This window comes from Scleropages formosus, chromosome 25, assembly GCF_900964775.1.
Source record: "Scleropages formosus chromosome 25, fSclFor1.1, whole genome shotgun sequence".
Taxonomy (NCBI): domain Eukaryota; kingdom Metazoa; phylum Chordata; class Actinopteri; order Osteoglossiformes; family Osteoglossidae; genus Scleropages; species Scleropages formosus.
The window spans coordinates 6,322,620-6,349,090 of record NC_041830.1 but is presented as its reverse complement, the minus strand read 5'-3'; the positions used below and the strand labels follow the sequence as shown (position 1 = coordinate 6,349,090).

Here is a 26,471-nt window from a genome sequence, read left to right as displayed (position 1 = left end):
GACAGCCCACCCGGCTGAGGAACAGGATCTCCTGGTTGTAGATCAGTCATCGCGCTGCCAGTTTCTGTCCAGGTGAGTTGACTCTCGAACGTCTGGCTACAATTATACGTAAGTCTAACACTTCGCCGCTTTTGGCTCCTCTGCTGATATTAAAAATAACATGTGAGACATGTGAACATCACGTAGTATCATCATGTATGAAGCAACCTTTACGCATAAAGTTGTTTGCGCTACACGTGTTCACCACCGACCACCTGTGACCTACTTGTACTTTACTAAAACGAACTGTAGATTTTTCAGGCTAAAATATGCTGGAGAACTTTACATGGAGAAGCAGGTGGCATCTTGTTTATAGCAGTTGTCTTGCTACCATTAGGTTAGGGGTTCGAATCCCACTCCAGTTGGTCACCATACTACCTTGAATTGATACTGTGTGTAAGAAAACTGTTGGAGTAGATAATTTCTGAAGTTGGTAATGTAACAGTGCAAGTAATCTTGGACAAAGACATGGCTTAAATAGTAATAGAAAGTGACTGATGTGTTAAAGAAACTTTTGAGGGAGGAAAAAAAAAAAAAAAACATGAAATGTATCTCGATCTGCCTGGCGTGGTGGTGTGACATTTGTTCGGCTCCCCTCACTGACTCTACTCCAACTTTCTTTTCCTAACATACATCCACATTCATTCTAGTTATTGACCATCTCTCAAATCATCCGTGCCGGAATGTCACACATTCAGTGTTTCATTTATTCTGCGTGTTTTTCATGTAAAGATCCTCCCTAATGGTTTGAAAAGAGCAGCATGTTTCATGTGGGTACAACTGTGGGCCTGAGTGGGGGTGGGGCGTGGGAGGTCGGGGGGGCACCTTTAGGTATTTTCACTGTTCTTATACTAAAGATGTAGCACTGCGAAAAGGATAAGGTGCACTTCACCGTAGAAGTTAATCCTCTCTTTATTACTGTAGTTATGTGGACAAACTCAAGTGCGTTGAGACGGGACAGAAAATGAAACCGAGCGATCGTGTCCGACACAGAAGTATCATTTCAAACCCGTCACGTTGCTCTCTTATAACCCTCGTGATGGCTGCAATTGCCGTTTCTTTCTTCGTATTTTTTTTTTTTTTCCTCTCTGCTTGACTTTACAGTCGGGATGTGGGATGGGTTCGGGTAATGTCATCCGCGCTCAGAGTTGTGCGTTGGAACGGCCAGCAGGTGGCGTAATGGTTGGGGCTGCTGCCTTTGAACCCTTGAGAACGGTACTTACCCTGAATTGCTCCAGTAATAATTACCCTGCTGTACAAATGTGTAAACCGTTGTATTGTAAGTAGCTCAGCAATGTAAGTACCTTCGTTTGGAGGAAAGCATCAGCCACGTGAATAAATGTACAAACTTCTGTTTAATGGTTTTTCTGCCTACAGTGTCACTGGAGTCTTTAATACCAAGGATTTTTAAATGTAACTGATTGATATAAATTTCCAGATTTTCTGACTTCCAGAGACAAAAAAAATTAAAAAAAAAAAAAAAAATAGCAAAGTAGTTACAGGTAAGACAAAACCCTTATGTAACAGATGAAGGCTTTGACTGGCTGTAGCCACCCACACACGCACACATGCACATTTGTATTTGTGATCTAACAATCTGCGTGCGCTTCTTTACGCGCCACACCGTGACGTGATGGATGTGGCACAGCCCGAATGCGGTGTCGTTGCTTGTTCTCCAGGCCTGCGTGTCGTAAACGTGCGTCGCGTCCGACGAGTTTCGGCGCGGCACGTCCTGGCAGCGAGTCGTCCGGATCGGGCCGAGGAATCGCTTGCACACAAAGAACAGGTACCTGGCGCCTCTCCAGCCTATGAGCTCACCGCTCGCCCCCATCCTTGGCCCTTGTTTCTGGAGAATCCACAGGGCTGCTCGCTCTCAAGCGTAAATAACGTATCAGATTACACGTCAGTAAATAAAGACAATCACTTCTGGCCATCTGAAAAGTTAAACGTTCCCTAAGGGGGAATCGCTCTACCGTGAGGCTGGATCAGGCGAGTCGAGCATCAGTTGAGCTGAGCTGAGGTGAGGTGAGCTAAGGTGAGGGAAGAAAGTGGGGTAAACTGAGGACAAGAGCGCAAAGTGACATCGTACAGGTTAACTGGGAGCTCCCATCAGCTCCTGCTGGTTGGCTGACAGCGACCACGCTTTTTCCCGAAGGGTATGAAGAGCAGCCGCACCCTTTGCAGGCTTCGCTCTGCTGAACAGGGTGAAAGATGTGGGCCAGTGGAGGTGGACACGTGTCAGGAGTGGTCTCACGAGTTGTCACTGGCTGCTTCTCCAAGACTTACTGTTGTTAACTGCTCGGCCAGGTTAGGGTCGCGGTGATCCAGAGCCTATCCCAGACGCACAAGGCGCTAGGCTTATCAGGGTGCGCACTGGATGGATTGCCACTCCAGTAGAGAGTAGCCGCACACACAAATACGCACACCACAGGTAGAGTCAAAAATCCACCTGAAACGCACATCTTTGGACTGTGGGAGGAAACCAGAGCAGCCAGAGAAAACGCACAGGGACGCAGGAAAAACACGCAGAAGTCCTACGCCTGAACAGCTCAGGTACTTGCTGCTCCTGTCTAGATCTGTGGGTCAAGAGTCTAGAACGTGACAACGGGGACGGAAGGCGTTCGGTTTGTAACCCTCCGGTCATAATACAAAACAGCTTCTGGATGGTGTCTGGAGGAAAGGTTAACATCCGCGTGGTAAGTGGCACGGTCAAAGGGCGTCTTGCTGCTCCTTATCTCCTTTGCGCCTCTCCAATTCGTCTGGGTACCGTGGCTGCAGATACAAACTCTTCCTCGGTTATATCTGTTCTTTGGTCGTTACACGGTGAGAAGAACATGTCATTTACATCGATCAATTTAGCTGACACTTTTCCTCCAAAGCAACTTACAATGTTGAGCCACCTACAATTATTTACACACCTGGGTCATTTTTACTGGCGCAGCTCAGGACGAGTACCTTGCTCAAGAGTACTACAGCTGGAGATGGGAGTTGAACCTACGACCGTTGCGTCCAAAGGAAGCAGCGCTAACCGCTGTGCTATCGGGTGTGATGAGGAAAGTATTATTATAGTGTATTACAGGTACTTGGGACCTGTTGGGAAGGGGGCTCCTCTATTACCCTTAAGTGAGGTAACCAAACTGCTACAGTAAAAACAGAGGGAAAATTTCGTGATAAAAATGCGTTCACCAAGCTGGTAAATAACGATGCGGATGCTCCCCTACTTACGATGGTTCGGCTCCCGATTTTTCCGAAGTTACGGAAGCGATACGCGTTCGCTGGAATCCGTGCTTCGAGTTTTGACTTTCGATCCGTTCCCGCGCTCGCGATGTCATGCGGCGTGACGCTCTCTCCCGATGCCGGGCGACGGTAGCGAGCCGCGGCGTCCGCTCAACCGCGATCGCCGTCTCCGTAGCGTCACGCCGACAGGCGTAAACGAGCGACGCCGTGTTGAAATGAAAGCCTTTCGTTATTTTGCGTTCTCGCATCCCTTCGCGTCCGCTGAACACCCATGTGTGTCTCCTGCTTAAAATTACCCCATCTGTAGGCTAAGGTGAGTGTTCTGAGCACGTTTAAGGTAGACTGGGCTACGATAGGTGCGGACGGTAGGTGCGACGCTCCGTTCTTTCTCCGCTTACGATTTTTCCACTTGCGACGGGTTTATCGTAACGTAACCCCATCGTTAGTCGAGGAGCGTCTGTGACGTGCGAACGTTGAGTGTTGCAAGAAATTTTCCTATCTATTATTCGTTTGTACTAACAATCAGACCCCCTGCCTTGTTTCCTTGCAGTGCCGTTGACTGATCTTCGCTGTCTTTTTTTTTTTTTTTTTTTTTTCCCCCCCTCTTCGTTTCTTCAAGGCTGAGGTGTCACCTGCTGTGGAGACCTCTGACCCTTACCAGGTGCATTCATGCTACTTGGTGAGTACAGCCCAGGTGTTAGTCTCTTTTAGACACGATCGTACTCTCTCTCTCTCTCACACACACACACACACACACACACACACACACACACACACACACTTGCAGAGTGAACCAGGGTCACCTGGCGTACAGGGCAGTGCTGTCGAAACACAAAGAGGCTTTGTGACGTCTCTGACGTCCTCCTCTCCTTCCCCGTTCGCCATCCCACAATCGGGGCGATTACCTCACCCCTCTTACCTAATCCCGGCAATTTGTACTCTTCGGGACCGAGCGGTCGACCGGCATTCTTCGGACAGACCGAACGCGACACCTCTTTGCGCTGCCTCCGTCCGATACGCTCCGGCAGAGAAAGTGAATCTCCCCGTGACGTGCAACGCGAAATACGCCGAAAAATGCGCGTGAGGAAATGGGAATGAAATTCGTCGAATTTTGCACCGCTGGCGAAGAAATGGTACGCTTTCCGATCACGGGCCCTCGCCTCGCTCGTCCGGGTACGCCAGTCCCGAAACGGGCAGCCTGCGCCAACGTGCGTTAACTCGCCCGACACCCGTTTCTACGTTAAACGGGACCGTTGAAAGAAAACGCCAGAATTCACCCCCTCGCCCATTGTGATCGTAATCCTGGCCTTTTTCCACACTCGCCACCCACGGCAAAGGTGTCTCACATTTCCTGTAGTGGGGGGTTGAATGAACAGACATTGCGACGCTGGCACTTGGGTGCGGCTCTCTTCCCCCCCCCCCCCTTCTCTTTCTGTTATTTCAAGGATCCAGCTTCCTGGTTCACAGCAGAGTCACGTTGTGGCGGCTGAGATTTATCAAAGGTTACCTGCCAGGTGTTTTCAAATAATAGCGTAAGTTGTTTACGCGCATATTTTGCGGCTCCTCGGTCGGGGCGAGGTGCCAGGTGAAGGTCGGGCGCCTCGAGTTGGTCGCGTGTTCGTGCGTCTCGAGCCCTGTTTTGGAAACCTTTCATTGTTCCTCCTAACAATCAGCATTTCCTCGCGTTCCAGAACGCGCTCGAATACCGTAAACACACTCGGGCGTGTTTTCACCGGGGACAACATGCAAACGTGCAAATGAGCGCATCTATTTTTGGTCTGTTGAAGAGCCGGTTATGTTCGTGTCCTTTTTCAGTCGCGACGTACCTGTCGTTCTTTCGTTACTCGGCAGATCGCTTCAGCCAATTTGTTTTGAATTTCGACTTATCTGCCTATCTATCGATGTATAGTCAATTTTCAGGTGTGGTTTTCTTAGACCTTAGAGTGCATTGCGTTTTCTTCGCTGACGGGATAGCTAGGATTTCGTGAACGCGACATGTATTTGCCTGCTCGGCTCGCAGGTGACGCTCCTGTTCTGCTGGGTGCGTTTTACCGTCAAGTTTTTAAATCAGCTCACTTCCACAATTAGTCGGTCTTCGTGATCGATAAAAATAGACGCAATGGTAACCAAGCAATGTCAACAATCGCTTGTCCCAAGTGGGGTCGCGGCGAGCCGGGGCCTAACCCGGCAACGCGGGACGTAGGGTTGGAGGGGGAGGGGACACACCCAGGACAGGGCGCCAGTCCATCGCAAGGCACCCCAAGCGGGACTCGAACCCCAGGCCCACCACACAGCAGGCAGAGGCCAAGCCCGCCGCACCTAGACGGAATGGCGAAAATGCTTATGTGCTTAATCGGTCAATAATTAGCACTTAATTGGAGTTCTTTATGGCAGAATATTTTCATTTGCATTATACCACTTTTAATTTTCATGTTGGTAAAGTTAATAGTAATATTAAAATAAAATCCTTACAATGCAGTATACACACACATTTTCTAAACCGCGTGTCCCATACGGGGTCGCGGGGAACCGGAGCCTACCCGGCAACACAGGGCGTAAGGCCGGAGGGGGAGGGGACACACCCAGGACGGGACGCCAGTCCATCTCAAGGCACCCCAAGCGGGACTCGAACCCCAGACTCACCGGAGAGCAGGACCCGGTCCAACCCACTGCGCCACCGCGCCCCCACGCTACGTGTTAATAATTAACCTTTTATTGACTTTGCAATACGTGGTTCAAGCAGTGTTGGAGTTATAAACGAAATGAATTATCAAGAGCCTTCTGTTCTGTTTTCTTCCTGAGATCAGGAAGTTGTTACATTAAGTTCAGTACATCCGCAGTTACGGTAACTTTTCAACTGTATCGTGTTGGATGGAGTCAAACAATGTTATGATAGATGTTACAACTAGAAATGGGAAGTATAACATAAAAAAGCCTTTAAGTAACAGTAATTCCAAGGAAAAAATGATTTGGTGTCCAGTCTGTTTCACAAAGGTTGCCTGTAATTTTCCTGTACTATTCTCATATTCACTCCCAATTCAACAGATGAGGAAGATCACTGATCTAGACACCTCTCCAAAACTGTATGGGTCAGGGTGTAAAAGACCTATAAATCCACCCTCTTGGTCTGATTGGATGTGCTGTGTACTGGGTTTTAGGGGTAGGGGCTTCTTTGAAGAAAGGACCTAAATGTATACATACCTGTTGCTTGGCAACCCTGCTATGTGAAGCTCAGCTCACTGGAGCTCCTTTTCGGACTGTTGCTCAGAAGCCACAATGCAACTGTCTCTCCGTTTTAGCCATTTCATGATTTTATCACTTTTTCAACATCGTTTTGGATTTTTTTTTTTTTCCTATTGACTGTTTGTGTTTGTCAGTTTCTCTTCATTTGTACAAGCCACATTTTTATTTACTAACCCACTGTAACAACAGGTCAGGCTCGTGAATGTGTTTGGTCAATTTCACAGCAATAGAACGCAGTCAGGTCAGAACAATAATCTTGATCAATAATCAGCGTATTGGGAATATGAAAATACGCACAAGTAGTCAATTAATGCCAAGCAATTTGTGCGTTCTAGAGAATTCCATGGAGGTGGAAGGGCCTTGGAGAGAAGTCTCCAGGAGGACGGACGGGCCGGAAGACGGCAGCACCCGTGTTGCAAGTCGTCCCCCATCGAGTAGTCTGAGGGCTCCTTCTGCTGATGTCCCCTCCTTGTGCCGGTCTCTGCCAGTCAGCATCAGTCCGAACAGGTACTGACTCTGACTCACAGGCGCTGACGGACAAATAGACCCATTTAATACCTTCGGTATTTTGTTTTTTGACTTGCAGCAGTGCGGTATGGGTAGGTTGCATTGGAAAGAGGCGTGAGGAACACATCTTACTCATATGTCTTGGCTAATGTCCTAACTGCCTCAAACAGACGTGGCTCCCAGATGGTCACGTGCAGGTCTGCGTAGCTTTGGGAAGATGGGACCCAGACATTTCTACTTAAGCTTCAGAGTTTTTCCCATTTCCACGTCGGTCTTGCTTGAGACTTGATGCTGGTTTGTGGCAGCTTTCAGGGCTGCGATAGAAACGTGGTATTTACCACAGCACGGGTGCTTTCGTTTGCTCTCTGATGCTGACAGAGCATTAAATAAATAAATAAATAAATGTAAATGTATCAGACACTTTTCTTCAAAGCAACTTCCAATGAACTCTGTTTAGTGTTATCAGCCCACACTCCTTATTCACCGCGGTGACTTACACTGCTAGATACACTACTTACACTGGGTCAATCATCCATACATCAGTGGGACACACTCTCTCTGCGTGAACCTGAACAGCATGTCTTTGGAGTGTGGGAGGAAACCAGAGCACCTCGAGGAGACCCACACCAACTCCACACAGAGTGAGCGGCGTTCGAACCCACATCCTCTCACACCACCCAGGCGCTGTGAGACAGCAGCGCTACTCGCTGTGCCACTAATTGCTGTGAAAGTCTCGATCACACACAGTGAATAATGGAGCTACAACCTGACATATCAACTGTGAACTTCCTGTACGTGTGAATGAAAATCGGATAAATGATAAATGACCGATAAATGAAAATCGGAATATATAGTCCAGAATTTCCCTGTTTTTGCTGCAGAAAATGTATAAATGTTATCCTTTCTATGTCCCGCTCATTTCAGGTCGAAAGGGGGCGAGTCCCAGTCCTCTTCAATGCCGTCGATACCCAATCCGTTTCCAGAGCTGTGTAGCCCCGCCCACTCTCCGGTCCCAATGGGCGCTCTGCTGGGACAGAGCACCTCCTCCGCTGGGGCCACGCATGTGAGTGACGGCAAGGCTTCGCGTGAGAGCTGCAAACGAGTCGCTCCAGATAAGTCAGGAGGTTGTCGCAACATTGCCGTGTTGTTATCGCGTTGCCACGTAATTAGTCCCCGCTGATGTGTTTCGGGCCGTCGGCGTGCTGTGCCGCTTCACACTCGTGCTGGTCTGCACTCCCAAGCAGTTGATGTGTTTTTTCTGGCCTTTATGGAGCAGGTTCAGGACAACCTGTTGCGGCGTTTTCCTTTACCTTGAGCCGATGCTTTTCTCCAAAGCGACTTTGCAGCGTTAGGCTGTAGAATTATTTAAACAGCTGGCTAATTTTACTGGAGTACCTTGCCCAATAGCATTACAGCTGGAGGTGGGATTTGAACCTACACCCTTTGGGTTCAAACATTGTAGGTCTAACCACAGCTGTACCAGCTGTCCCTCTTGGTGGTCCACCATAAGTCATTTTTATAAGGCAGTGATCTTAAATGTATTAATTTAGCTGACACTTTTATCCAAAGTGATTTACAGTGTTAGGTGGTGTTTACTAAGCTATTTACAATTCTTTACCCATTTATACAGCAAGGTTTTTTTTCTTTTTTTTTTTTTTAACTGCAGCAACTCTGGATAAGTAAATTTTTCCTAATGGGTAGCATGGCGGTTACAGCTGGGACCTCCAGCTCAGAGGACAGGGGTTCGAATTCTGCCCGAGTCGTATTACCCTAAATTGCCTAGTAGATGTCCTAAATTGCTCCTGTAAAAATTACCCAGCTGCGTAAGTGGTAGTGACCTGCGTAGCGGTGCAGCAAGTAGCACTGGTGCCTCGCAGCTCCTGAGCTGTGGTTTTGTACTTGGGTTCGAAAACCACCTCTGTGTGGAGTTTTTATATTCTCACTGCGTTCACTCGGTCTCCCCCTCACAGTGTAACAATGAGGAAGAGTTCAACAGTAAACCCCTTCCGTGCACTTCCTTACCGTGAAAACCACACAAGTGCCCTTACCGTACCTTACCTTACCTTCCCTTACTTTACCTTGCTGGAGGGTATTGGAGCAGGAGCAAGGATTCACCCCTGGCTTCTCCAATTACAAGGAGATGGTTCTAACCACAGCGTTACCTCCTGCCCCATGTGCTTGTTCAACCATGAGTAGAGGTGACCATGGAGTTACACACACACACACACACAGTCTGAAACCGCTTGTCCCAAGTGGGGTCACAGCGAGCCGGAGCCTAACCCGGCAACTCAGGGCACAAGGCCGGAGAGGGAAGGGACACCCCCCGGACCGGACGCCAGTCCATAGCAAGGCACCCCAAGCAGGGCTCGAACCCCGGACCCAGCCAAAACCGCTGCGCCATCGCGTCCCCCCGGTGTGGAGTTATATGTCAGTACTAATTATCCTTCTCAGCATTAATTATTAAAAGTTGTAGAGACTGTCAGCGTAAAAGCTTTATTATACTGCCGGTGTTGGAGAAGGGTCCCGATAGTCAGTTAAATCTGTGTTCTTCCGAATAGGGGTTGTCAGTTAAAGTGTGCTGGGGCGTGACTGCTGTTGCGGTCTTCAGGTATGTGCCAACGTGTCGTCTACATCGTGGCTGGCACAGGCCCTTGCGCATGCTGTCGTGTCGCAGCCTGACGCCCTCAGTTCCCCTGTAATTAAGTGCCACGGGCGACAAGCTGTCACCGGGGGCTGGTGTGTTCCAGGGGTGAATCGACCTAGAGGTGCGGCGGCTGTCATCTCATGTGGCACCTCACCTCAACCAAGAGGAAGTGCCACGCAGTCCTGTACAGGTGCTCATCTGCAGGTGTGTCCTCCTACACACACACATCCTTGAACAAGAAGTAATAACGTATTGTGGCACGCTGTGCTCTGGGTTCGGATGGGGCAAAGAAGGACGCGTGGACGGCGTTCGTTGCAAGCCTGTATTAGAACGCTGGCACGCAGGGAAATAACGCTCTCGGTCCGAGGACCCCTTTTCCTCAAGGACCTGCACCTCAAGCCAGCCTTCCCAGCCTGCTTAGTACCTCTTAGGCTTTCTCTCTCTTCCCCGCCCCCAAACACAGTCACCCCCTTACATTCCCTGTAAGTCCCTCCCGTGGTTGAACACTTAATTCCATTTTTCCCGGAATTCACACACTTTCTGAACCGCTTGTCCCATACGGGGTCGCAGGGAACTGGAGCCTAACCTGGCAACTCAGGGCGGAAGGCCGGAGCGGGAGAGGACACACCCAGGATGGGACGCCAGTCCATCACAAGGCACCCCAAGCGGGACTCGAACCCCAGACCCACCGGAGAGCAGGACCCGGTCCAACCCACTGCGCCACCGGCCCCCCCCGATTCAGCTATTTACAATAAACCCCTTTCCCCGCCCAAACTCCTGGTAATGCGGCTCGTTATAATATGAAGGTAGTGTTGGAAGATCGCGGAGAACAGATTTCACACCAAAAACCATTCTAAACTGAGCCTAGCTTCATTTCAGCTTTAATTTTGGTTAATTTTTTTTTTTTTTTTTGAGGTGGCGTGGTACAATGAGAAGTGCTGTCGTCTCATAGCACCTGGGTGGTGCGAGAAGAGGTGGGTTCAGCCACTGCTCAGTCCATGTGATGCTTGCATCTCCCCCAATGTTAGCATGAGTTTCTTGCGGGTGCTCTGGTTTCCTTTCGCAGTCCAGACGTCAGCTAAATACTACATACTATGCAGTGTCCGTTGGAAGTCGCTTCGGAGAAAAGTGTCTAAATATAAATTGACAGTCACACATTATGCGTTTTGGAAGCTCTGTGCAAAAAATGGCAAAAACGCACAAAGAAAATCCGTAGCGAAGCTCTGCCAATAAGTGTCAGTTTGACCTAGACAAGAATGTTTTCTTTGCACGTCACAAAGGAAACACTGGCAGCGTCTGGGCAAGCTGGAAATAATTGCTATCTTCCTCCGAGTAAATAGTCGGGCGCTCTTCGGGTGCCAAGACTTTGTAAATGGGACGTCGTAACGGAACGGCGCTCTGGCAGCGGTGGGATACGCGAGGTCGTGCTGTTCCATTTCCGACGCGCGAGGCCCAGGCCGGAGCACAATGTTCGATATTTTCAGAAACAAAGGAGGCGCTCTCAGCGCTGAAAACGGCGCATTCTTAAAATACTTGTTTATGACATTTGCGAAGTGCGGTGACGAGGAGTTCTTTTCGACTCAATTAAAGAAAATTGCAGAGTAACTGCGCGTGAAATGATCGCCGATCAAAACGGCGCCGAAAGGATTTGTGCTTTTAAGCGTAATGTGCCGGCGCTCGGAGCACTTATCAAACTCAACGGTCCGGAGTTGCCGGCGCGAGTTTGATTAAAAAGCGAAATTTGGGAGCGAGGTTACGTTTTGAACGAACGTGGAAAATTGATAGCTGCGAGACGTCGAACGTGGAGCCGGGTTCCCGCGTTTGTCTGCCGTTTCGTGAGAAACGTTCCTGCTCGCGAGTTTTTAATTTCGGGAAAGAGTTCCGCGCGCACGAGCGCGACTAGCTGTTTGTGTTGCTGGATCCCGCTATTTTGTTTCGCGTCCCTGAGACTCCAGCAGCGGAGCAGGACTGACCTACGTGATGCCCATTTCTCCATTAATAGGAGTAATAAGGGGCGAAGGATATTGAGCCGCGGGGGGGGGGGTCACCGCAAGGAATTCGCCCAGTTTACCCCCAGCAGTCCTGCGCAATCACTGCATGCCACAAGGAATAGGAGCAGGAGAAGGGTCCTCTGCTGCACTCCTGGCCCGGGGCAGTACGGGCCCCCAGATTGATCGGCGACCGTTTCGGGTCAAATAGGCCCGAAGAGACAAGAGAGGACAGAGAGCAAGTTCTTACAGTCTGCATTGGCATCGCTCATCCTGGCGTTTTCGTGGCTGCTATCATGACTGGATGCCTTCCAGCAGGAGTACGCTGGGTTCTCATCTTACTTTCACATTTGAGTAAATTTTCCCAGACATTTTCCAGCTTGTCGTTTAATTTTTTTTTCCCCCGCCGCCGCTTGTGTGTTTTCGAGCATTTTTGTTTTTTGCTGAGTGAACGCACCCTGATTTATGCACCCACACACCCAACGAGGAGGAATGTGGGACCGGATCGATGCGGTTGTCTTCCGCCGCGTTTACAGCTCGTGTCTGGCGTCTGCGAGTTCGTGAGATCAATAACGGGACGAGAGGTGTTTCACGTGTTCGTGACGACGCGATGAATCAGCAAGCAGTTTAAAAATGAATAGGAATTAATTTTCAGTCATTTTAGATTATTAATGGAATGGAATACACGCTTAATTCATTATTAATTCAATTCATTATGATTTATCTGAGGTTTTTACATAAGTTTTACATAACTCGTGAATAAATTGAGGGGTGTCGGTATTAAGTTTTTATTGACTGTGGCAGTGGCAAGATTGGCTTCAAACTTATGTAGGTACTTTTGTCCTAAGTGTATCCTAAGATGAGGACTCGGTGTTATTTTTCCATATAGTACACACTTGCACAGTTCTATGTTTTAACCCCATCTGGATATTGATAATTGTTCATAATTCCAGTCATCAGGTTTTATTGAATGTCCACCTGGGACCACAACTGGTAAGATCATGTAGCAGAAGGTGAAAAAGAAGTCGCAGGGCGGCGGAATATGCATAGAGAAGTGGGAGATATGAGGTTAATTATTGTTTTTTATTATTTTTTTTGACATTCTCAGATGTGTGTGCTACTGCTTAATATTGTTCTTCTTTTGCTGCAAGTTCTTACCATTCGTTCATCGTCCTTTGTCAGTGTTCGTTTTGTTGCGTGTATTTGCCCATCACCCATCACTCTCTATGGACTTATCAATAAGTTACTTTTTTCAACTTGTTTGTCCACACATTGCCGAGTGTCTCCTGCCTCTGGTCATCGTTTAGTTCCATTTGCGTGCGATGATAACCGGTACAAACAGGTGTTTTAACATGAACTAAGCGTCCGATGCCTTGGCAGGTGGTGAAGGTGTACGGGGAGGATGGTCGCAGCCGCTCCCTGTGGGTCCACGCGGGCACTACGGCGCGGGATGTCAGCCGCATGCTGGTGCAGACCGCTCACTGCGCGGACCAGGAGAGCTGGGCTCTCATCGAGCTGCACCCGGCACTGGGACTGGGTGAGGCTCGGAACTCAGCGTAGGGGTTGCCTGGAAAAGAAGGGACTTCAGTTGCTTAGAGCCATTTTAGCTAATCTTTTACTAAAAATAACTGCAAAAATGACAAAAGGGTATTTTGTCTGCTTTAAAAAAATGATAGAAATAGTGGTAAACTCTCCCACACGCTGTCTGAAACCGCTTATCCCGAGTGGGGTCGTGGCGAGCCGGAGCCTAACCCGGCAACACGGGGCGCAAGGCTGGAGGGGGAGGGGACACGCCCCGGACGGGACGCCAGTCCGCCTGGTGGTAAACTTTCACAGCAAATATAGACTGAACGAAAGCTATAGATGGGCTAAGTTTAAAAATTTTTTGAAAGTGTGGGCACCCTTCATGGAAGTGATTAAAAATGAATATATAATTAATATACACGTGGTCCCCGATCTACGATAGGGTTACGTTCGACAAAATTCATCATAAGTCAAAAATATCATAAGTCGATAATGCATTTAATACACCTAATACACACCTTTTCGTGATGGACTGGGAGATGCGGATCGATGCCGCTGCCCAACGTCGCGAGAGAGTATCGCTCCACATATCGCTTGCCCGGGAAAAATCCAAAATTCGACATTCGAAGTATGGTTTCTGCTGAATGTCTATCACCGGCTCACCCTCGTAAAGTCAAGAAAATCGTAAATCGAACCATCGTAAGTCGGAGACCACCTGTAACGCGATGGGTGATATTTTGGGCTTAAACATATGGGAAGTCATACTTTTATTTACATGAAATATTTTTCAAACACATTTGTTTCTACTACATGCATACTGTATGAGTGTATTTTTGGTACAGTAGAGCTGTTGTCTGGATATGGGGGTTGAGGTCGTGGAAGAAAGGATGATGTATGAACTTGACACAGTTGCGAGTCATATATATACAGTATCTTTAGAAGGACTTTAGAAAAGAATGAAGTTTCATCTGATCAGAAGAAGCTTCCAAGGAGCGTGTCCCGGCTCTCCAACTGTCTCTCTTTATACCCCAAGAGCGCTGTCTTGAGGATCACGAGACTGTGGTTGAGGTGCAGGCCACCTGGCCGCTGGAAGGAGACAACAGGCTCCTCTTCCGCAAGAACTACGCCAAATACGAGTTTTTCAAGAAGCCAATGGTAACGGGCCCGCTTTCGCTCTCTTCGCCGCCTACGTTACTTCATCTGTCCTGGTCTTCCAGTTCTAAACAGATGCCTGGACTGCAGACGACTGCGTTGGTGAATTTTCCCTCATGTCCCGTTGTTATTTCAGCAGTTCTTCCCAGAGCACATGATATCCGACAGCGCTGATGTCAACAAAGGCATGACATCATCAGAACTCATCCAGGTGAGATGATGCGACAACCCGGCGTCGATGACCGAGTGCGTGAGAGCGAGAGACGCGCTGAAGGAAAAGTGCATATGCTCCGTGTGTATGGTTTTGTTTTACCGACACGGCCGTCATCTCGGAGATGGCCTCGACTCGCCGTGAGCCGAGTCGCTGCCATAGAACTCGCCGGTCAGCAAACGGGAACGAACGTAGACCTCGTAAATAGTTGGGACGTTTTTCTCCGCCTCCGTTGTGTTTGCTGTACCGGTAGTGGATGAAACGTGCATCGTCAGCAAAACATTCCAACTGCTCCGAGTCTTTCCTGTAGACACGCTCGCTGATGGTGATGCGTGTTCTTGGCGGAATGTGGTACAAGTTACAATGACAAGCTCATCGCACACTAAGTGTGCAGTCCAACTCATTTTGACTGTATATATACTGCTCTATTTATACTGTTAAGTGGTTCCCACCACTTAGTTTTGACTGCAGTGTAGCTGTGGGAGGCACAGGGTATATGAGCGGGGTTTGCTTGGCTGCACCGAAACAAGGTCCTTTCCGCCCATAACCTGCGGTAAAGTGGAAACGTTCTCTCGCTTCCCGGTTACGATCACGGTCGGGTGTAAGAAGACGACAATGACCCTCCTTTCCCCGACCAGAACCTGCTGAACTCCGGGAGCTGTCCGGAGATCCAGGGCTTCCTGCAGGTGCGGGAGCCAAGCCGCAAGGCGTGGAAGAGGTTCTGCTTCTTCCTGAGGAGGTCCGGCCTCTACTGTTCCACCAAGGGCTCCTCAAAGGTCGGAACCCCAGCTGGGGCCCCCACTCGCACGATTTAGTTATTCATCAGCAGCTTTGATGCACTAATGTCACGGTGTAGGCACGTTCATTTTCAGCAGCAGTGTTCAGGGTGCTATCACGTCTAACAGCGGTAGCCGTGTGCCCCATCTCGAAACCGGTAAAAGCCTGCTGTTGAATACTGCTGCATAGAGAAAGGGCGATAATGGACAACGTACTTTGTATATGACAGGGTACGTCCTGAAAGGCGGTGACCTCGTCCGCGTTTGTCTTTCAGGAGCCTCGGCATCTCCAGTACGTAGCAGACTTGGAAGATCTGAACATCTACGGCGTCATCGATGGCCGCAAATTGTACGGCGCCCCTTCCGACTTCACCTTTTGCATAAAGGTAATAAAGCCTCAAACTTTCCCGACTCTTTACAATCCGGAACAATCTTAACGCTACGCAGCAATGCTCTAGACGATGGCGACCACCGGTTTAATAACCGAGGCTGGAAGCGATCATTTCAGAACACAGGGGGACACGTAGGATCGTTGCATATCGCTGTGCGGTACAATGTGACAGACGGATACGCAATGAAAGCGTGGCAATAACAACAAAAGACAAAGAAGCAGCTTTAGGAGACAAATGACCTCCGCGAGCAGCTCTGTAGATCGGTGAGAAATATCGATGCGAGGACCACGGCGGCGGTTTCGGCTGTTAAGGAGCTGCTGCGCGAGCCGGACTGACGGCGGTTGGCATGTGTCCTCCCCCCCAGCCGAGCAGGAATCGCGCACGCTCGCGGGACATGAAGCTCCTGTGTGCAGAGAACGAGCAGATCCGCACGTGTTGGACCACCGCTTTCAGGCTCTTCAAGGTGGGTGCCATGCCCTCGACCGCTTTTACCCTTACGACTTGCGTGCCGGTTCACTCGTTCATGTCCGTTGTTGGGATCCTGTCCTCTGCTTACATCTGAACAAGCTCTGGGCGTCTCTGCATACCTTGCATGGCACGCTTACCGTGTTTGGTGCCTCTCGCTCTTTCACACGCCTGGTGCACAGCTTGTTGATGTGTCGCGAAGTGTAACTTTACAGTGAAGCGTTTGCCGGGAAATGCATTCAGATGCTGTTGTGGCGAATGACAAAAACTACCTGCTGCTTTGTAACGTCCCTGTCAACTTTCTTGCACAGGATGAATGTCTTTTTTTTTTTTTTTTTTTTTTTTTCTTTCTTCCCCTCCTTGTATTTAATTGTGTCCCATATGTCTGGTGGCAACAGTATGGAAAACAGCTCCAGTGTAACTACCAGCTGTCCCAGTCCATACGGCTGCAGGAGGGTGCCGTGCGTCAAGGCCCCAAGGTAACGCTGCTGTGGTAACATGCAGGGTGAGCAGAACTGGGGTCAGACTGGGGTATGTATGCCCAAGTGTCACATTTACGTTAATTTACATTATTTTTACATGTATTCACTTAGTCGACGCTTTTATCCGAAGCGATGTACAAATATGACTATACGGTATTTATCTGGCACCTTTATCCAAAAAAAGCTTATGATGATACATTTGCATGTATTCGTTTCTCCAAAGCGACGTACATCTCATAGAAAATACAGTGTGTTCGTTGCATTAGGCGAAAGAAACACTTAAGATGCAGATGTGTGATTCTTAAGTGCAGTTAGTTTCTTTCATCATATGAATCAATGTTCATCACACGAGTAGCTGCATAGAACTCTATCTGAATATCGACGATTCCTAATTACCTTCCTAGTAGGTTAAAAAAAAAAAAAAAAGAAAAAATACAAGATGTGTATATATATAAACATATACGTTATATTACAGAATTAGCTGCGTGAAGGTTTATCTGGGCATGATCTCAAAGTTATGGTGCATGAACATTTACACCTTACATGAACTTAAGAGATGATGGGCGAAGTGAGTCTGGAAGAGGTGAGTTTTAAGACCCTTTTTAAACGTGGACGGAGATTCAGCAGTTCCGAGTGAGAGGGGGAGGTCGTTCCACCGTAACGGAGCGAGAACCCAGAAACTTTCGTGCTTTACCTTTCGTGCGTGGGACCACCAAGCAGGTAGAGGTGGAGGAGCGTTGCAGTCTGCTTGGGGTGTAGCGGATGATCAGGTCTTGGACATATCAGGGAGCGGTTTTGTTGATGCTTTTGTAGGCTGTAACCAGGGTGTTAAATTTGATCCGCTTGGAGTTTGTTAGACTAAACTCCTGGCAGTCATTGACCTGTTGAACTGTACACCGGAGCAGTGTGACACACACAATCACATTCTCACACTATGCGTCATTTAGAGTCCGCAGTTCACCTGAAATCCTTCAAATAACTTAACGGTTGGATGTTAGCGTTGCATTACCAAACATCTTGGTATGAAATATCAGATGTTCGCTTATTAAATTGTCGATGATTTTTATTAAGCATTAATTTTGGGCATTGCCTTTAAATATCTTCTCACATCTAGACAGAATGTCAAATCTCATAATGCCATAAACATCACGATCTGGACAGAATAGCATTATATAGCTGCTTAGAAGACGGATATCTTGCGTAATCTAAATAGCTTTCACCAGTTTGTCCGGCTGGATGTTCTACTCTAGGAGTTTAGGTTGAGTATTTAAGAGCGATGACAACAGTCAAGACTTTGGATTTACTGACATCCCCACCAACAGCTGGGTATTTTATTGTTTAATATTTTTAAGATGACTTTTTAATTCTTACGGATGTCTTTGGCAGCACTCTGTGACGGAAGCCTCTCTGGTGGCCATGGATTTTTCCGGAAAGGCTGGGGGCCGAGTGATCGAGAACCCCAAGGAGGCGCAGCATGCCGAGCAGGAGGAGGGACTGGCTTGGAGGGTAAAATGGGATGGGGGGGGGGGGAACAGGGCGGAGAGAGGCACTGGGGATCGGAACTGGAAACATTCCTCTTGTTTATGAGGTGTGTGTGTGTGTGTGTGTGTGTGTGTGTGTGTGTGTGTGTGTGTGAGGTGAACTAAAGGTATTTTTCACTTTGTTCCTTTAGAAGAAGACGGCACTGCGCTACAGCCTGCCCAACACCTGCCATGGCTCCCGCAGCACCTGTGAGTGTTTGACCCGAGACACAGTGAGCAACACACACACACACACACACACAAGAAATCATTTGAGCAAAAGAAACACAGGGATGTAGTTGTTTCCTAAATAACAGTAATTGAGAGCCGTTCAGAACATCGATGCTCATCCTGTTGCGAGGAATAATCACTTTAACGTCGCAAATTAGCCCTTCTGGGAGCCGTGATTCCCTCCGATTGATTACGTTGTCGTGGGACGGACGAGTTATTGTGTCGACTGATGGTACGCCGTGGAAACGCGTTCGGAGCCGTCCTCTGAACCGGGTATTGATCCTCTGATAGCTGTGCAGCCGCTCGCTGCTGGTAACGTAACATGAGCCACCTTGACACGTAGAGTGCGTTCAGTCGCAGTTGACTGGCGGAGACCAGACGTACCGTTATATAGACGGGAGTGATTTCTCAGCCATTATGCTTCTTAGTTACCTTATTAAATATAAGCAGATGCAAACCAATGAATCGCAATAGTGCTTAAAAACCTGAAATGTTTTCTCTGATAAAACCAAACTGCGTTTGTTTTCTTGCTCAGTAAATTTAATGCTTTGTCCTCTAGTGCCGAACATCTGTAAGACTGATTTATTTTTTTAATCAAAGTATATTTTAGCAATAGTGGGGGCGCAGTGGCGCGGTGGGTTGGACCACAGTCCTGCTCTCCGGTGGGTCTGGGGTTCGAGTCCCGCTTGGGGTGCCTTGCGACGGACTGGCGTCCCGTCCTGGGTGTGTCCCCTCCCCCTCTGGCCTTGCGCCCTGTGTTGCCGGGTAGGCTCCGGTTCCCCACGACCCTGTATGGGACAAGCGGTTCTGAAAATGTATGTATGTATTTTAGCAATATTCTTATTTAATATATCTAACTCGCAGCATATTATAAATTTCACACATTTTTTAAATTTAATTCCACTACACCGGGAAAAAAAACGGGCTATAACAATTTGGACAAAGTTACGGTTTCATGATCCACACGCAGTAGACTCTTTAGAAATCAAGGAAATATGGTGGCCTTGTGGTGTTAGGGGGGGGAAAAAAAAAAAAACTTCCTGCATTTTTAATCTTGATTTATCTGGTTTGGGGGTTTTCATGTTTTCAAAGTAGGATGTCCTATCCTACTGAAAATATTCATGAATAATTTGATTATCGCTAATTTAGTGAATGATGTTTAAGCGTCTCCATTCAGTCCCTCTAATACTTTTCCAGAAATGAAGAGCAGTGCTGGTCAGTTTTAATTTTTTTGGTTGGTTGTCACTTGATTCTAAAACTAAATAATTTGTTTTAATTGTCAATCGCTCGACTCCCGATTTATCGGCACCCTTCGTTGACCTGATTAAAAATGAAAATATAGTTAATATAATGCAACGGTTAAGTGATGCGGCGGGTTCGTTGTGAAGCGAGAGCGGGTCGGTAAGCCTGCTGTGTGTCCCCAGCAATTCACCAGACCCAGCCCTGGTTCCACGGGGGGGTGTCGCGTGGGGAAGCCCAGCGGCTCATCGAGGAGCAGGGCCTTGTGGACGGGTGAGTGTGGGGTCCCATCCCCCTCCAGCCAGTTCTGCTCTTCTCCAGTGCACCCTGCCATATGACACCCTCCTCCGTGTGTGTGTGTGTGCCCACAGGATGTTCCTAATCCGGGACAGCCAGCAGCATGCCAAGTGCTTCGTCCTCTCGCTTTGCTACAAGCTCAAGACCAAGCATTACCTCATCATCCCGGTGAGAGGAGCCTGGGCCGCCGCGCTCTCTCTGCCCTCGGCCACCTTGTCTGTTCCTCGCACCTCTTACCTTCGCGTTTTTTTGCACTGTGCCGTCGCTTTCCTCCAAAGTGCCGTACAGCTCGGGAAACGAAAGGGCGCCTCGCCAACGGACAGAGGTCCGAGACGCGGACGGCTCGGTCTCGCGAGCTTTGCGGCAAACCGATGAAATAATTTTTGTGGTACGGTAATGAGAATCCTTCGCATTTTCGCTCAGTGTGGTGGCAGCTGTGATTCAGCAGAAATGTTGCTGTCAGCATCTTAGGCCCTTTAATGAACGATTTATCATTTCATTTTAACTTCCTTAAGATTTTCTGCAAGGTCTTGTACCATTAATGAGAACCCACACACACAGTCTGAAGCCGCTCATCCCAAGCGGGGTTGCGGCAAACCGGAGCCCAACCCGGCAACGCAGGGCATAGGGCTGGAGGGGGAGGGGAAACACCCAGGACGGGATGCCAGTCCATCACAAGGCACCCCAAGCAGGACTCGAACCCCAGACCCACTAGAGAGCAGGACCCGGTCAAACCCACTGCGCCACCGTGCCCCCCAAGGAGAACTCAATAAAATTTATTTTTTCAGTGTATGTAATAAAAGAGCAGCTCATCTCATCTTCACCTTTAATATTAACTTCTTGACGATGTAACTGAACTTTCTATAACTCTTACAAGCTCTCGAACAAATGTAACAGAATCATTTGTCCGGACACCATCACGTTGTTTGAAATATTTGTAATCTTTATAGCGGATTGAAATTAACAGCATTTGGACGTTATTTCACATTTTTAACAGTATTGTTGTTCTGGGTTGTTCTAAAAAAAGTTATTTACAATAACTATATGCATTTGATTATAGATCATTTAAAGCGGTATGAATTATGGTAAAGATTTTTCGTGAAAAATTAGATTTAAAGAAATGTTAAAAAAAAAAAAAAAAAAAAACTTAATGAAGTCATGTCGTAATATAAATACTTTATTTTTCAAAATAGTGCTGAGGACTGGGACCGTTTTTACAGCCAAGGAACTGAAATTACAAAAGATGTTATTTATGATCGGTTCACGAGGCTGACCCGCACACTCGATGCGCAGGCGCAACTTCTCGTATGGCCGCCGTGCTCGCGGTGCTCGTGTTCCGGGAATTTCTTCCCTCTGTGTTCCTCATTAGCTGCGGCTCTTCTCCACTATAGTCTCCAATTTTTTTTCTCTTTCATTTCCCTGCCTTGTCGAATGACCCCTACAGTAAAACACAGTAAAATCCATCCGCCCGGTGCGTTTCCATACGGAACATCTCTCTCTCTCTCCCGCAGTGTGAAGAGGGCGGCAGGAACTACTACACCATGGATGATGGCGTCACGCTCTTCATAGACCTACTGCAGCTGGTGGAGTTCCACCAGATAAACCGCGGTATCCTGCCCGTGTGCCTTAAACACCCCTGTGTCTGCGTAGCGCTTTAACTACGGCTCTATAAGCCAAAGAGACAGCGGAGCCCCGAGCTCCACCGCATCCCGGCCCTGGATGGGTGGTTGCTTCTCCAGGGCCAGAGCAGCAGCGGTAGCAGGAGGAGTAGAAGGAGAGATCAGCTAGAAGGAGAGATCAGCTCTGGAGCTATATCCGCACTACTCGGGTCATTCCGGAACTTCATGCGAGCAGGTGTCCTGGCTCAATGTGACGTTGACGAAGTCATGTGATCAGGTACCCCTCACAGTTTCCCGCTGAGAAAGAAGTTAACTGGACAGAAGTTAAGGTTCGGGTGTCATCAAGGTTGAAGGGGCCAACGGTGCGTTAACTTCTCCGTGTCGGGATGAAACAAAAGTCCCGTCTGGGAATCCAGTAACGTCCACGAGACGGTGAGAATGACTCTCTTCCTCTCTTTCCCTCTCTGTCTCTCTCGAGGCAACAAACCCCGGTGTCGACACATGTAGCAGCGGCACATTGCGCTTAGGCTCTGTTTTTCTCATTTTTAAGTTGTTCTTTTTTACGTTTTCCCCTGTTAAATGCATCTTGGTTGAGAATCCACACACGCTCTGATTTGAATCTAATTAGGAGAAGTTTAGTGGGGCATAAAAGGCCATGAAATTTTAATTGGGGGTGCTGGAGCTGAAGCGCGCCGCTGGCAGACTGTTGGGGAGACGGTGCGAGACGGTGCGGCAGGACGACGCTCCCGCCTCCCCGCGGAGCCCTGTTGGGGAAACCGCTGCAGGTGTTGCGTAGGATTCTTGCGAGATGCCGACAGACTCCTCTGTTGAGATGCCAGCCGGCATCGCCTCGTCTCTCGGCCCATTGATATCTGTCCTCGTGATTTTTCTCGCTCTGTGATGATCCCCCCCCCCCCCACAATCACCGATGTGATGGAGCCCCTGGCAAACACACTTTTTGCTTAATTAGTGATACCCAGATTTTAACTTTCAACAGACCGGATTGGTTATCTAGATTTTTCCATTGGCGTGGAAAGGTTTTGAATTTCAGAGCCTAAATTAAAAAAAAAAAAAAAAAACTGGATATCTTTAGGTTGTATTATGTATGTCTCCGTGATGCAGTTCTACCTTCTCTCTTCCTCTGTCCTGCATTTGGTTCAGTGCTCCTTCGCGTCACCGGTAGGAGACACACGTGGGCATTAAATTGTTCCTTCCTCCTCCACCCCTGCTCTCCTGCCCACTGTCTGCTGTGAGCTGCAGGGCAGGTGACGTAGGCCACAGGTACATCCGAATTTCATGCAGAATACCTTTAAACAAAAGATCCGTGTGGATTTCCCAGGAAAGCAAAGCAAGTCGTCCGAAGCTACCTTAAAAAAAAAAAAAAAAAAAAAAAGCGCTCTTTTGCACAGATGTGGTGTTTTAATTTACCTTCAGTGCCGTTTTTCTGGACATTTCAAACTGACAGCTGCAGTTTTAAAAAGGGGGTTTTGTGTTTGAAGCAGCATCCTGTCTGTCCTATCTTTTCTTCAAAGGTTCTCATAAAGGAATCTCACCAGTTTTGGATCAGTTTCTTTTTTTTTTTTTTTAAATTTTTTTTTTATTTTTTTTTTTTTTTATTTTTAAAACACCAATTGGTCTAATTGTCCATCACAGAGACACTGGTGATATTTCTTTTTGCCAGTACAACTAACATATTTTTAAATGTGTGAGGCCAGTTTACTTGGTATATATTTTATATGAGTGTGTATAAAAAAAAAAAAACAAAATATTTAAATTCATTTTATTTTTACACAAGTTGTATCAATTTGCCTGTATGAAGATGTTTTTCAAATAAAGGTTAATTTCAAATATTTGTTGTTCACTTTTTTTTTTTTTTTTTTTTTTAAAAAAATGCAGATTTTGTTGTTCCGTTGCATGCTTGTGCACTTTTATGGTAACAATAAGCCTTAACAGTAAAGGTTAATAAGTCTATATTTAGCAGTGCATAGTGATGCTGGCGAAGGAGCTGGATTTTGAGCCGCACCGCCTTCGCTGCAAACCATCTCCACGAAAGACAGGTGACTGCAGGAGGACCTGCAGCCTCGACAACCCTTCCGAACTTCTTCTCGAAGCTAAATTTCAAGTTACGGGCTCTCCTTGGAGATGTTACCTTGGAAACGGTCCTTTATTTATTTATAGAGATGGCCCAGGTAAAACAAGACGAAAAGAGAGTAGAATGGGGAGCGAGAAGGTGTGTCTGATGCGCCTACGAGAACAAACGTTTGTGTCGAGTCCGTGTTAATATTTAGTAACGAGTGTCTTAATAACGACCCAATGACTCCGTGGAGCCGTGGGCGGGCGGAGGGGATGCAGCGAGGCCCGTCTCTCGTGTCTTCGCGTTGACTTTGGAATGCGTTTCGCTGGGTTCGCTTCGAGCCGCTGCACCCACACAGAAGGACATATCGCAGTGGTGAGTGAAGGAAATTCTAAAAACAGGCATCTGTCATTCCTGCTGAGCAGATCAGCCTTCATATGTAACCTGGAGGTAAAGTACATTTTCTGCCTATATTGCATTTGCGATGGTAGGGAAGTATCAGTAAAAATAAAATGCCTTTTGTTAAAAAGGGAAAGTTGGTGTTATGCAATAAATGGGTAGCGCTGCTGTCTCACAGCAGCTGGGTGGTGTGAGAGAACATGGGTTTGATCCCCACTCAGTCTGTGTGGAGTTTGCATTTTGTCTGCGTGGGTTTCCTCCGGGTGCTCTGGTTTCCTCCCACAGTCCAAAGACGTGCTGTTCAGGTTCCCCCATAGTGTGTGAGTGACAGAGAGAGAGTGTGTTCCACTGATGTACGGATGAGTGACCCATTGTAAGTAGTGTATCTAGCAGTGTAAGTCACCGTGGTGAATAAGGTGTGTGGGCTGGTAACACTACATAGAGTTCGTTGGAAGTCGCTTTGGAGAAAGTGTCTGCTAAATAAATGTAGATGTTTTACGTGACATATAGGAGTGCCATCCGATGAACTTAGTGTCTATGCGACTACCAAAATGTCAGTTACAGTAAAAGCCATGTGTCTTGTCACATCAAAAATGTGGTACCTGTTCTGCAGCCAGTGAGGAAAGCAACATACCCCACACACAGCGTCTCTCAGAGAAACACATGGTTCCCTGAAGGGTGCAGATGCCTCTAGTCAATCGACATATTCCCCTAACCTTCCTCCCCCAGCCAGACCCCCAGAGCAACACACATGGACTTCTGCAGTGCTTGTGCCCACAAGGAGGGTCACGCTGGACCAACCGCTCACCCGTTGCAACTGCGGCCAGCATCACCATGGGAACAAATGTGTTTGGCCCATGTGAATCATAGTTTGAGTATTGAGTCTTGAGCCATGGGGATTGAGACAGCCTGCTTCTATGGGAGATCGACAGCTGCTTCCGTCGAGCTCCACGACAGTACGGCATATGTGATTTTCCCACTGAATCATTTCGACAAAAGGCGAATCGTCAGTTTAAATACTCCAGAACTAAGTTCAACACAGTACTTTCTCAATATGGGTCGAGAATCCCTCCGGGTGACTTTCAGAATAGAATTTACCTTTGCTGTGATGTACGGTGAGCATAATACGCAGAATACTCACTCGCTCGCTATCCCTAACGACCTGTCCAAGTCAAGAGCTTTTTCCCGGGAACATGGGACACGAGGGTTATCAGGGTACAACCTGGAGGGGAAGCCAGTCAATTATAGAGCAGCCACACACACACACGCTACGGGCAATTTGGAATGACCAAATGCATCAACCTCAAACACATGTCTTTGGACTGTGTTAGGAAACCAGAGCACTGGAGGAAACCCACGCAAAAGGAAGAGAACTCTACACAGACTGAGCTGCATTTGAACCCGAACCCACACCCAAACAGCCCGGATACGTTGAGGCAGCAGTGTTACCTACTGCAATACTGTGCTGCCCATAATACACAGAATAATAACAATACACTCTCAAAATTGTGTGATAACTGCACATTGTTTTTTTTAATGCTAAATGGCTGTAATATAATGTATACTTGATTTTACAAGGAAAAAGTTTTTTGTGCTCCTACATTTTTCTTACCCATTGAATACATGAAAAATGGTGTATGCTGAACTGTTGCTTTCTGCCAAAATATATCAAATATTAGATATGAAACTGTACATTCCTTGTTGCAATGCATGCAGTGTTTGCAAATAAAGAATTAAATACACCCAATGTGTTTCCTGCATGGATCTGAAGGGTTTTGTGGGTTGTCCGTACTTGGGGCCACAAAGAAAACGAACATTTTGTTTAGGTTTTAGTGGCAATTCTTGACTACTATGCAGAAAGTAAATGTATTCATTTTCGGCTTTTGCTCCAAGGTGCGAACCTCAAGTCAGGGTGAATTTTTTTAACCCTGATGAGAAACACTGTCAGTTCTCATCACCCCCCTGGGGTTGAACATCTGACCCCAGGTTTAGAGTGCTACAGCAAAAAATGCTTGGAAAATGTACTGTATATACAATGCCTTACGACAAAACTGCTATTTAACAAGAGACGGTCTTTTTCATCTAACATAGTAGGTGTGTAATGATCAACTTCATACGTTGCTTTAGAGCAAATCATATGTGTAGTAGAAAAGCAGAACTAGCGCAAGTGCAAAAATAAGTGAACCCCCCTGTCACACTGGTTCAACCAAGTAGGTAAGTAGAATAAGGTGTGTACAGGTGGCCCTCGACTTACGATGGTTCGACTTACTATTTTTTGACTTTATGATGGTGAGCTGGTGACAGATATTCAGTAGAAACTGTACTTCGAATTTTGAATTTTGATTTTTTTCCAGGCAAGCGTTATGCGGAAGGATACTCTCTTGTGATGCAAACAGCCAATGCAACAGTGGACAGCTGGTAGCATAGTGGTT

General features: G+C 47.5%; 1 protein-coding gene across 6 annotated transcripts; it reads left to right on the top strand.

Annotated features, from left to right (window-relative positions):
- The first annotated feature begins 54 nt into the window (after positions 1–54).
- grb7 (growth factor receptor bound protein 7) lies at positions 55–23,275 on the top strand. 6 transcript variants are annotated; one of them, XM_018741973.2, is made up of 16 exons: positions 80–108; positions 3,896–3,955; positions 6,855–7,026; positions 7,951–8,089; positions 13,039–13,195; positions 14,216–14,337; positions 14,471–14,545; positions 15,184–15,321; positions 15,597–15,707; positions 16,078–16,176; positions 16,577–16,657; positions 18,047–18,166; positions 18,333–18,390; positions 19,836–19,923; positions 20,022–20,115; positions 21,459–23,275. In XM_018741973.2, the coding sequence occupies exons 2-16, from the start codon at positions 3,946–3,948 to the stop codon at positions 21,603–21,605; spliced, it is 1,611 nt and encodes a 536-aa protein (XP_018597489.1). In that variant the 5' UTR covers positions 80–108; positions 3,896–3,945; the 3' UTR covers positions 21,606–23,275. The 6 variants fall into 6 exon arrangements, with proteins under 6 accessions (XP_029105101.1, XP_018597489.1, XP_018597493.1 ...); XM_029249267.1 differs by lacking the exon at positions 80–108 and adding an exon at positions 1,804–1,825 and having other exon boundaries at positions 14,474–14,545; XM_018741974.2 differs by lacking the exon at positions 80–108 and adding an exon at positions 1,804–1,825.
- Positions 23,276–26,471: the final 3,196 nt, after the last annotated feature.